We start from the raw sequence: 12,829 nt of genomic DNA, 5'->3' as shown, positions 1-12,829 counted from the left end.
AGGCATTAAATGCATTCATCCAGATTTTAAAATACTTCAAAATAAAGATACGCACTGGTATTTATGACTTGCAAAACCAACTAAAAATTAGGTCAAATATATATATGATTTAAAATTGATTTGAAAATCTAATTTTAGTCTCCTCTCTTGGAGTTCCTCCCTTAGGTTATCTAAAAACTGAATGATAATGCCAGGTTTGTTATTAATTGATTGCAGATTCAAAGTTGCATTCAATGTTCTATCATTTGAAATTCTGCAACTTTTAAATTATATTCAAAGTTAGAGCTTGAGAATTTTAGCAGATCACACCTAACTGGTACAATACTCCCAGTTTGTTACTTTTAGTTATTTGAAAAAAGAGCAGCAGCAGAACATGCTTTCCAAGCAGCATTCTAAAACTACGTTGGATGAATAAATGCAAGTGTTAGGCTACTCTTTAATTTTTTCTTCCTCTTTTTAATATATGTGGATATTGCAGAAATTTATGGTAAAAAAAAATATAGTAAGAGCTTTCTGCCATGGAATCAGAATAATCTTTTAATTAATATTTTTTAATATATTTGCACATGATCATTATGAAAATTATTAAGTTGTTATAATCCTCTTTTGATTGTTTTTGCTCATGTTATTTGCAAGCTATGGTCAACTACAACAACAACAATATTGGCCCTAAGTCACTGTTCAAAATATTATTGGAGCCATCAAAGGGAAGGAAGTGTTTTATTGTTTGTATTAAATTTGTTAATACACTGCTATCATTTAAAATTTTGATGTGCAGTTGTTCATGTACTATTAGGGGATTAATTCAGTAGAATTAGTGTTATATTTAATCATTCTTATTCTAGTTTTTCTTATGTATTTTTCATTGGTAAGTTAAAGTTGCAGAATACTGAAAGAAACACTGACAACTGTACATTTTTCAGAAAATAATAGTTAAAAGTATGAGTATGTTACACTAAGTTATATCTGGGCTAGGGAGGACACTATTAATATTGCTTTTGGTTTGTCTTTTTTGCAATCCAGAATTATTTTTCTTTTTATTATTTTTTAGAGTCCAATGACGATGTTCCATAACATGAAGGATGTGGGATTTCTTCAGGTGAAGGTCATCAGGGCAGAAGCATTGATGGCAGCTGATGTCACAGGCAAGCACTCATTTAGTTTCTGTTACAGTACATACCGTAGTAAGTCTGGGCCTTTTCAGAAGTGAAAAAAAGAGGTTTAAACCAGAACTTTATCTAAAGATTATTGTCTGTTTTGCAGTCTCACCTTCTGCTCATTAAGGAAAAAATCCACAGACAAACAGACAAAACTTTTGTAAGCAAGGCAGCAAGTCATTCTAATGCTAGCAGAGCCCTGCATAGGTTGTTTCTCAGAAGGGTGAAATATACATTTTTCTCCATCAGAGGTCCTGGAAAAAATACATAGAAAAGGCTTCTTTTTCTAGTAGATAAAAGTGTACAAAATTATCCAAATTGAAGCTGAATTCCAGAGGACCGGACAAATGAAAGGTGCTAGACTTAGACACGACTTTAAAGTTATTGCCAAAAGAACCGCTTGATGCCTGCCAGATATTTAGCAAAGCTGCTGTTGGCTTCAGACATTTCAAATAAATGTGGTTTCCTGTAACTACTGCTTATCGGTTTAAGAAGGGAAATAAAATCTTTTTTTAGTTTCTATTTTATGTGATATAAGCTGAATGGATAATTTAACCTTTTGCTTTTCAAAACAAAGAAAAAGTATTTCAGCCATATACTGACCATATTTCTCCGGAAATGTCCAAGTTACCTCCTGTAAATACAATCACCTTCACACTGCACAAGTTGAATGGAGCAAAATGAGCTTGTTCTGTGTCAGAAAATAGCCATCTCTGCTTTTAAAAAAAAAAAAAAAAAAAAAGAAAAAAAAAAGGAAACTATACTAATCTAGCTGGTTTAACTGCAATTTGGACATAAATGTTCTGTTCCAGGAGCAGATGTAGCTGTATAACAACATACTCACTTTTTAATAGTTTCTTGTAAATTAGATGAGTACCAGTATTTATTTTTTTTCGCAGACAGGGTAACAGAGAAAACATTTTATTACTGAAACTGATCATCCAGTTTGTGGCACACAGCATAACAGATTCTATTTTCAGGGAGGTTGGAGAAATGCTTCTAAAGATTCCTCACTCTGCTTTGACCTTATAATCCAATGTGGTCTGAACAGAGAGAGAGATTAAGTTATTCAGGGGCAAATGGGATAATTCAGTCCCTGACCTCGTTCAGTCCTCGACTTTTACAGATCAACATGTCAGTTGTGCTGGTTGAACAATTTTTTTGGAAATACATTTGATTCAATTAAAGATGTACAGAGCTACCAAAAATTTTCAGACGTTGCACTTAGAACAACGGTCAGAAGATGGGGAGGAACACTCAATACCTTCCTGTGTCAAGCATATTTTGTTCATTAGCAAGAAAAAACATGTATCCAGCAGATATGTTTTGTAAGATGGCTGTGCATTCCAGACATTACAGAAATCATTGCGTATTTTGGACAAAAATACCTGGTATTTTGAAAAGACATGAAAGGGTTTTTATTAACCACTGTAGTAATTCATAGCTATTGTTAGTTCCTTGTGAGCATTCATTTCAGATTAAACTTTGAATAGTAATATTTAGAAATAGAGTAGTTATTTGGTGATTGTCAATAAATCATGTTTGCAAAAATTGTATAAAACTTGACCCTCCACCTTTATTCAACTGAGCAACACTTATTAGTCGGTGTGGAGAGCGCTGTCATCAGCGGTGTAACTTACACGATTAAGGATTGCTTATGTGAGTAAAAGCTAAGGACTAGTTTGCTCTTCTTACTAGATCGTTTTTTCCGAGTTAATCTTTTGTCCTCCCCTGCGTCTGAAAAGTAGCTGAAACACCTGTATGGTACCTGCGTGGTTTGCTCTGTTTCCTGTCTGCTGAACATATCCCATTTCACTTTCAGAAATCTTTTCATGTGAAGTAATAAATCAAAATTTATTAGTTTGGGCTGAATGGATTTTAAAAATCCTTAATATGCCATCATTAAGCATAAGCACAGACGGAAAAAGATTTCTGTAATCTTTTAAGTAGTCATCAATCTTACTACAGTTGCAAGGATTTTTTTTTTTCTTTCAAAATGTGAAATTTTTCTTTTGTTACCACACATTCATTGAGCAGCATTGTAATACTGTATTAACTCTGTGTGAATAAAGAGCAATTGAGACTCCCGTTGAATGAATGAGTAAAAAGCACAAATTACTTTTTAATGAAACCCTCAATTCTTCTCCTTTCCACAGAAAGCCCATAGCCTTGTTCAGCTGAATGCTGCTACAGTAGGTCACTTCAGTTAAGCCCCTAATAAACTGTTGATAGTCGAGGGCAGTTTTTTCTCCAGTCTCAATAGCCCAGTGTTGGACAGTGCGCTTCAGATCGTTAAGGTTAGTACAGATTTTTTTTTTTAAAAGAGAGAGAGAGATTAAGGGTGGCGGTTCAGGCGTTGGTTTACAGCCCCCCACATACACGTGTGTTGAACAAGATGCCAGGGTGGGCCAGAATTTCGGTGAAGTTGTGGGTAGGGGAGCAAGTGGGCACCACCAGTGTGAAAATGGGGTGCTGCTCGAACGTGCCCTAACTGGGTTTGAAAAATACCCCAGGAAAGAACAAAGTGAGACCTCTCTCAGCCCGCTTGCAAGGAAGTCTAGGAAAGGGAGGGCGGCTGAGGGGTGAGAGATTCCCCACCAGTGCTGGAAGGCTCACCTTGATTTCAGGGAGAGCTGAAAAACAAGGCATCTTCCAGGACCAGGGCCTTTGAGGTAACTGTCGGATCTATGAGGAAGTTTCCTCCAGAAAAACAGCATCTTCCATGGTCAAAACACAATTTTAGGCCTTCCACCAATGCAAAATTGTGTTCTGTTGGGAATTGTGGTCACAGCAAATACCTCTTCCTGGAAAACATCTATTTTTTAGTATGTTTTTTGAAACTATAATCTAACAAATGGAAAGACAGTGAGTGTGTTCTTTATTTTTTCCTTCTCTTTCTGAGACGAAAGTTTGATTTCAATCTTCTACTGTGTTTTAGCTATTCAGCACAAGGCTGTTTTCTTCCTAAATCCTCAGCTAAAGGAAGTTGTCTCTTCCTGTTTCCCCACATGTGGGGAAACCACTCACTTGTGGTTCCTCTGGAAGACAGGCAGTCCTTCTTGTGGGTTTGGCTGCTCGCAGAGCCCTGCCATAGCAGCGTGCGTGCCTACAGTCATGTTCTTCTGCGTGAAGAAATATTCTGATGGTGCAGGAAAACGTAAGGTGTAATGGACTCATCATGTCCGTTTGCCTCTGAAATCAGTACCTATTCTGCTCACCTCACCTGTATGAGTTTCGGAAAGCCATAGACCCTTCACCATGAGATAGTGCCAGTTTAGGCAATCGTCAGGTAAGCGTGGGGTACAGCTGGGTCGTGGTGGAAGGCTGCTGGTTTTGCAGGCAGTGCTCGCGTCTCCTTTCCTGGGGTAGACGCATTCCTTCTTTTTCTTGTACCACAAAATAAAAATCCAAACCTCCGCCTTATTATTGATGAGAAGCAAGCAGGGTGGGAAAAGATGTACCGCAGGTTTGATCAACTTCAGCAGAAGTCCTATTATTTTAAGGAATAATAGTTAGCAACTCAGATTCATTAGCAGAGCAAAATCTAAGCTCCATGTGATGGCCTGCCTGCAAAACAGTTTGTTTTGCTGTCTTTGGGCTTTAATTAAGACGTGTTCAATTCTAGCCCCCTGGCTCCCCTCTCCCCCTGCCCCCACCATGCTTGCTGTGTCACAGACCGGCGATCAGACGCTTTCAGATGGTCCAGCCCATGACTTTGACCTTCTGCGCGGTCCGGCGTTCCCTGGGGAACCGTTCAGCTCATGAGGTCTGATTTCACACTTCCAGGATGCCTCGGCTCTCTTAACAATGACAGGGAGACAAAGCCCTTTAGAGCGGGCCGCATGGGGACTTGTTTAAATTGGAAACTAGAGAGGAGTCAAGGAACAAGGTTACAGGCTACAGAATAGTGCTTTTAATAAAGAGCTCACAGCTCTGGTTCAGCTCAAAGAGGGCTACCTCTGTACAATTAATTGAGACATTTATCTGGAGCATCTTAGGCCTCTACTTTCTCACAGAATTATGTGATAAATATCAGCTAAGAGGCAAATGAGATGTGCATGAAATGAATTTTTAACACTTTGATTACTGTGTCTCCAGTCTTCATTAGAAGTAAATTTATTTGTATTTCTGACCTCATTATTAATCAATTGTCTGCAGTTTTTTTGGGTACTGTGATTTCAGAACCTGGTATATCAGACAGATTTTGCTAAAGACCTTGGTGATATTTAGAGTCAAAAGCTTTTCAGGCTTCTCCTCCTCTGAAGAACAGAAACTAAGCATAGAAAATGAGGCTGAATTTTTTTTCCTTCTTTTCCAGTTTTATGGCTGGAATTCAGCCCTTCCTCTAAGAAAATTCCATGTTAAAATTTTGATTAAAGTACTTGAAAGTAGGATGAAGATACCAAGATGGCTAAATGTGCAGAATGTAAATGAGTTTTCTAAAATCTGTTCTGCTAAAATGTCCTAATACCACATGTGCAAAAATAGTCTTTTAAATTGTTCTTCAAATGCTAGGAAACGTCAGAGTGATGTACACAAACGTTAAATTCACAAAGGTATGGAAGCCCATGCATGTAAAATTGAAGGAATAAATTCAGAGGCCCTTTGGAAATATGGTTCCAAAAGTAATTTGCTCTGCCAATTAGTGCAACCAGATTTCAATATACACTTGAATTATCTTCACAAAGTATGGAAATCTGCTAGATGGGCAGTATTCTATGGTAGATAAAATCTCACCTGGTCCTATCGTATAGGTCGCCTGAAGACATCAGTCCAATATCATGTACTGCAAAACTACTTTTTTTTAAAGAAAGAAGCAGTTCTAGGATACTAATGGCAAAATTAGGATTTAAAAGACATTTTTCTTTAACGATAGCGTTTAGAATTGAATGTACAGCGAAAGGATGACTTGTGTTTATTATTATTTTTTTCCTTTAAATATTCTGTGGAAATGAGTTTAGCACGATTGTGGCACTGCACTGAATCGCCTGGCAGGATATCTCACGCATTTGTGATATCAGTCCGTTGCAACACGTTTGCAGCAGCACTGTTAAAGAGGAATTACCATTTCCATTTTAAAGATGGAAAACTAAGAAAGGTTAACTGACTCAGCTAAGGCCGACAGAGCAAGTCCTTGTCAAAGCTGGCATTTGGCTTGGGTCCTGTGCTTAATCCATTAGGTAAGGCAGCTTCTCATGCTATTGAGCCATTCCTCCTCCTGGCCAAAGGTCAGGCTGACTGCTCTGTTGCAAGCAGCTGGCTGGCAGGGAGCTTGGAACAACGTTAGTGACATTAGCGTCTGCATGAGTGGCACTGCCCCCCAGAGTCATGAACTGGCTGTCTTGTCTTCCCAAAAAATAAAGGCCTTTTTTGGCTGTGGGGACTTAGAGCTGTAATGGACAGGCATGGGCAGCAGTAGGGGAGGACCGTAATAGCCTATGAAATATTCAAACAATATCTCAGCTTTCATAACCACCTTAAACTTGGTTGAACTTTGTGAAGTTGTGGCTTGTGAACTTGGCTTTTAAAAGTAGAAATGGAATTGAAGTCTCCAGTTAAATTTTTAAATATCCTAAACATTTTTAGTAGTCTTTGTGATTCTAGTTCAGTTTGGATAATGTAATTTGAACAATGCAAAAATTCATCTAGTGCTTAGTTCAGAATAAAGTTACCGATTTGCTTAAAATCAGTTCATGGGCTAGCCAATGCTGGAGTTGGCATTCTATCAGTTCATACAACTTCACGGACTGATCAGTGACAGGTGAATGCTAAATGCCAATCTATATTTAGCCTGCCACATGGTTCCTTTTGTTGAGAAAACTGTTGAAGAAACAAAACTAGGGAATTATTTGTGTCTCTGGACATATACCGAAGCAACACGTGCTTTCTATAGCCATGATAGAAGTATCTCTACAGGGCTCACGGGGAGCTAGCCCCATGCTATCTGATGTCCCTTGTGCATTAATCCTTATGAAGCGCAATGAGTTTTTCAGGGGACAGGCAGGTCTGCAATATGCTTCTTGGCTTGCATCTACTCCGGAAAGCAGTTTCATCAATGGTAGTTCCTTGTAAGAGTCCATGGCACCTCTGATTAAGAAAGAAAGAGTTGTTCTACAACGACTGATCATCTTTCTGATTTTTTATTTTCTTTCCTACAAGCTGCATTTTCAAAGATTGAAAACAGCAAATCATAATGTTTATGACTGTACACAGGTGTTTCTTTCCTGTCTAAAACAGGGAGTCATCTTACTGCATAAAATATGGATGTTTCCATAGGTTTGTTTACTGAAGTCTCCTTTTTTACAATATTAACCAAATAATATGCAGGTGAGATGCAGTTTTCTGGAGACAAGTGTGTGTATTTAATAGAGTTTTATAATGAAAGGACATAGAAAGTTTAACTTGTACAAAACATGGCAAGCAAGAAATGTAAATTCAAGCTTTGATAGCTTTTCATCAAGAAAAACTCCTATTTGTGTACAAGTGGAGCTAGAATGTGAGTGCGAAAGTGCAATTATTTTGAATTGAAGTCCCTGTTTGGAAGAATTACAGTGCTCCAAAATGAATTTTTGCTGGGAAAACAATCTACCAAGAATCAAAATTTTTTATTGGGCAACTTCCCCCTCAGGGGTCATTGAAGGACATATCTGGTTAACTTGCCCAGAAATATGAATTATACTGTATTGCAGTTTGACAGCTCTAATATTCAGCTAAAGTTCATATTTATACAAACAAAAGATACTTGCATCTGAATTGGCCACATGTCATTCGATCTCTTGTGAAAAAGCAGTACTTTCGGAGTTGCATTTGTGATGAAGCCCAACGTTTTGTTGTTTCAGCTACCCACCTAGACTGGATGGAGTCCAGCTCAGCTCTAGCCTGGAAGATGGGCTGCAGTGGCATGTGTCTGAGACTGGTCCACCAGCCCTAGAACATCAGTTCACAAGGGTTCACAAGCCACCTAATATCTCTGGCGCTTGCTGATGAGTTCCAGCATAGCAAGCCAGCTGATCTACAAATATGGAAGTCCTGTGCTCTTTGAACTGATGGAAAGGGCCTTTCCCAAACTTTTCCAAGTGAAAAACATAGCAAAACTTAGGCAATGTGGTGCTGTAGCTACTTGAGAAGAAAATTCAGAAGCTAAAGTTGCATGGAGGTTGAGTTTTTGTTGTTTTGATTGTCTAAATGTTTTGAGAAGCCATTAAAATTTGTCACTATTTAGGTCTCTTTTCTGTCATGAAAAAGTGTATTTTATATACTTGCAGGAGAAAAAAGCGGTTCCAATGGCCAACCTTCTGAACTCCGAATAATGAATCTGAGCTACAAACTTAATTTCTTTTGTGAAGGACTTCCTGGGCTGTGGGGGGCTTTGACTTTTGAAGCAAGTAAGACCTGTCTAGTTTCTGGTTAGCCTCTCTTGCAGCTTAACCACTGTTGTGGATTTGGGCTTGTTTGAGTTGATGAGTGTACAGTTCATCCTGGGGCATGTGGTAGTTCTGAGAAGTAAAGTGACAAGTAAAAGACTAACGTTCTGATTATTGTGTGTATAGTCTGCAACGTGAGGGACACAGTGCTGATTGTAGTAAAATACTTTACTTAGATCTAAGTAAAGTAATCTCAGTTTGTGCTCCGGTCTCGCCGACTGTCTAAAGATTAAATGCAATACAGCATAGGACAAACAAAGATAGCTGTCAGACTAGATGCGATGTGTGGCATGATGAAGAAAATGGGAAGCTTCAAAAGATAAGTAGTTCTCTAATTTTTTTCAGTGGGAGCTTGCATTACAAAGTAGAATTCCTTCTAGGGGACATTCTCAGATAGTCCAGGTCTGTAATGGGTAATGGGGGAAAAAAAGGTGAGGGAGATCCATCAAAAGAGAAGCTGCTTTCCCTTCCAGATGATTATGTTTATTATGTAAATTAGCACTTTGTTTCTGTCATTTCAGGAGCCCTTAGGACTCTGTAAGTAAAGTCCAAAAAGCATGAGATGTTACAGCAACAGAATGGATTAATGAGATTTGGTTTACTTCTTATTGAGGTTTACTGCAGGTCAGTGGGAAGGTGCACTTCACTGGTTTTACTGCGTGCTTGTCTCATGAATTCCTTCAGACAGTGCTAGGTGTAATAGTGATTAGTCCCACTGAGGTCATGGGATTGCTCAAAATGGTAAGTGCTTGTTTCATTGGTGCTGGGAGCATGCTCTTAATGTGTAAGTGCCTTAGGCAAGTGGTGGTTGTCTTACTCTTTGCACAGCACTGAGCACACATTTAGGGCTGCACTCAGAGGACATTTGTGGATGTCCTCCTGATCAATAAAGTTAAGTACCTCTAAAGTCACTGGAATGGTAGCTGGAGGTCTACGAAAGGCACAGAGCAGGGAGCTAGCTGGAAGGTCCTCAGCAGACACAGGGAGTTGGGTAGAATTTCTTGACACATGACAGGTGGTATATGTGGTGATATATGACAGTCGTCATTTAGTCTGCAGTGAAAGGCGTACTTGTGGTGACAACATAATTTAGAGTGATGTAATTGAGCTTAGGCAGCACAAGTCTAATCGAAGGTTTTTAAGTGTCCTTTTTGAACTGCTAGATGGACAGCACATACTTTTCTGAACACGTGGTTGTTTTTTATAAAAATGAGGAGAACCATTTCTCTGTCTCTTGTTTGAAATTGCTAGTGGCATTAACTAGACAGAAGTTGTCTGAGGCTGCCTTGATTAGAGTATGTGTTTTGCTTGGGTTTTGAATAATATAGTGATGAATATATGTTGTAAGTTCCTGGATTTACTTGGTCCTCCTAGAGACCAAGGAGGCCTAAGGACACAATCTTTTAATTTTTTAGCGCTCTCTTAAGGCTTTCGTTGGGAATGATCCCATTATTTTGAACACTCTTGCAATGCAGCAGGTTGCCATGGCTGTCAGTGAGAGTTAAGATTGCAGTTATTCTTTCTAATAATGAGAACTTGAAAGATGACAGATGGATGAGAGTTTCACCAAGTACTTGTACGTTGCTCTGGCTTTGCCTTTCTGGATCGTGTTCGCGTATTTGGGTTGGTATCCAAATAACGTTTGCACATACCATATGTTTAGCACGTCAGCAAGGAGTGTTGCCTTTCAGATACCCAGGTTGGTTATGAATGTTTTAGCATACGGAAGAAGTGCCTATAGGCAATGGTGAAGGGCTTTGCATATGGGAACTTCATAGCCTCCTCATATGGTAAAAACAGTATTCCTTAGTAGAGATCTTCCTCGCCAGGAAACTTCTACTTGTCAACCATGATATTTGGGCCTTCCCTTGTACCATTTCACAATATTTCCTTTTATCAAATTTGGTCTCAAACTGTTTTAAAGTTATAGCAGTGGGGGAGACATGAAATGTTGACTGTGAGAGGAGGATTCTTTATTTCTGAAAACGGTTTGTCCTTGGTTTGATCAAGGCCCTCTGTGATTAATGTTACATATTATTTAGCTCTCTTAAGTGAATTGATACCCATATAAATCTATAAGGAGAGTCATTGAAAAAGTGTGTGTCAACAGATGCAGAAAATAAATGAATGTAGTAAATACCTTCTCTTTGTTTACAGAAGGTGGCCTTTAGGCACTGCAGTGCATTTTCCTGTGCCTGTAATTAATAAGCGCAAATCACATTGTACCATCATATGCAAATGTGATTGATGATACTTTAAAAGAGGAGATAAAGTAACATCACCTAGTTCACCTGCTGTGTCAGTTCTACCTTGTTATTTTAACTATCTTCTGGGCGTTTCTTTTTCAAATACTGAAACCTAAAGAACCTAAATAAATAGGAATTGTTTAAGTCTCCTACCACCTTTTAGGCTTGTGAAGTAGGAAGACATTGAGATGTGTGTTATATCCATCTCTACTGACTAATGAATGAATAATTTTGAAGTTTAATGGGAAAGCTTCAGCGGCATATTGTTTTCTAGAGAAGGTAAACATCAACTCTAACTGTAATTCACAATGTGTTTAAAACAATTATTCTTTATCATTAAAGTTAATAATATGCACATTAACCTCTGATGTAGTCTGAATCAATACTGCAGTTTGGGAGATGTGACCCCTGGACAGCTTTGTCTAAATATTGATTTCATTGTCATTTGTATAAGGTATGAAACAAATTACATGCCTCCCTAATACCATTTATGTAGCCCCATTGAGCTACTCAATTTACGGCTTCTTATAATGCACGACAAAGCGTTACGGAATTATTGAAGACAGTATGAAATACAATTGCTTAGTGTGCTAGAGCTGATTGTGGAAGGCCAATGCCAACACTCAATAACTTTCAAACACTTTTCTGTCCAACGGAAGTCCAGAGACAAGAACGAACCACTCTATAGTGTGCAACTGAGTTGTTAATTTCCCATCAGACAAAGTTCCCTTGGGTTCTGGGGGCAGCAATTTATCCTACAGCTTTCTACTTACATATTTGTAGCCCTACATGAAAATAATGCATACACTTGTATTCTGTGCCAAAGGCAAAGGTTGTTCTTTTCAGTTACTGGAGGAAATCAAAATGGGTAGGAGGGATAGCATCTCTGTGTCTTGGCCAGCATTTATAGTGGTTGTCATTACTGTCCTAATTTGAAATATGAGTTAAATAATTTACTCCACACTGTGATTTCTTCCCTTTATTGCCTCTTTATTGCAACTGTCTTCTCACCATGCTTCTCATGTTTTTGTTACTGTACCTTCCATCATAGCTGTTCCTCACATCTTCCTTGCAACACCTTCTTACCCTTCCAGGAAATTTCAGGGTTGCCCCGAAACCCTGGAGATACCAATCTTCGCTTCTTTTAATTCCTCCCTTTTCGGAGAGCTGCTTTTTTACAGAAGCGAACTGTTGTTAAGAGTGAGATTCAGGTGTCTACTTTCCTCCTTCTTCTTTCCAAATACAAACCTTGTCCTCCTGGACATCTAAGAAAAAGCTTAGTATAAGTTTCATGTCTTCCCGCTAAACTTTCAGTCAGTATGATTTTTCTTGCTTTTTGCTTGATATCTAAGCACTGCTCACCTGCAGTCATTGGCTATAAGCTGCTTATTTCACATTCAGGGGCACACACACACACACACACACACTCTTCTTCCCGTTCTTTTTCTTTAGATTAAAAAAAAGAAAAAATCAACTTCCATATCCAGTCTAGGATACCGCTTCCATTATCTACGTATTACATTTTCAAAGCAGCATCTTCATACTTTCTCCTGTGGTGGCTTTCATGCTGAGGGACCTTCTTGTAAATATATGCAAAGCTATTTCATTGTGCTTTAATGTATACAAAAATCTCAACCACGTTTGAGCTTCTGCTGTGCTGAGACTACAGCCCATCATTCCAGCTGATACTGTCTCATTGTTTAATTGTACTTGCCCATTTTCTCTGGTGTTAGGCTTTTATCTGAGACTCTTTAAGGCTTTTTGATTTTGGGGAGAGGATTTGTACAGCGTGAAACATGTAGGGCATAGTAATCTTTGGATAAGTATCATAGGTGCTATGTTATTACAAATGATATGGAATAGTACATTTCCTACATATCAAAATGCTCTAATTATGTTATCATTACAGTCAACGTAGGATTGGCACCATTAAAGTAAAGTTCTCTTAGCTGTCTCAGAAGGGTGCATGGCACCTTTTAGGAACATGCTGGTTTTTCATCAC

At 38.5% G+C, this 12,829-nt stretch overlaps 1 protein-coding gene across 1 annotated transcript in view; it reads left to right on the top strand.

Moving 5' to 3' along the window:
• MCTP1 (multiple C2 and transmembrane domain containing 1) overlaps window positions 1-12,829 on the top strand; it is a 281,602-nt gene that overhangs the window by 167,928 nt on the left and 100,845 nt on the right. The window contains exon 10 of the mRNA XM_059833339.1: window positions 1,052-1,145. Coding sequence (XP_059689322.1) covers window positions 1,052-1,145 — 94 coding nt within the window. The remainder of the gene's footprint in view (window positions 1-1,051; window positions 1,146-12,829) is intronic.

The sequence above is a fragment of the Gavia stellata genome, chromosome Z (genome assembly GCF_030936135.1).
Source record: "Gavia stellata isolate bGavSte3 chromosome Z, bGavSte3.hap2, whole genome shotgun sequence".
In the NCBI taxonomy this organism is placed as follows: domain Eukaryota; kingdom Metazoa; phylum Chordata; class Aves; order Gaviiformes; family Gaviidae; genus Gavia; species Gavia stellata.
Note: the sequence above shows the minus strand (reverse complement) of the source record. Positions and strands in the feature narration are given on the sequence as shown.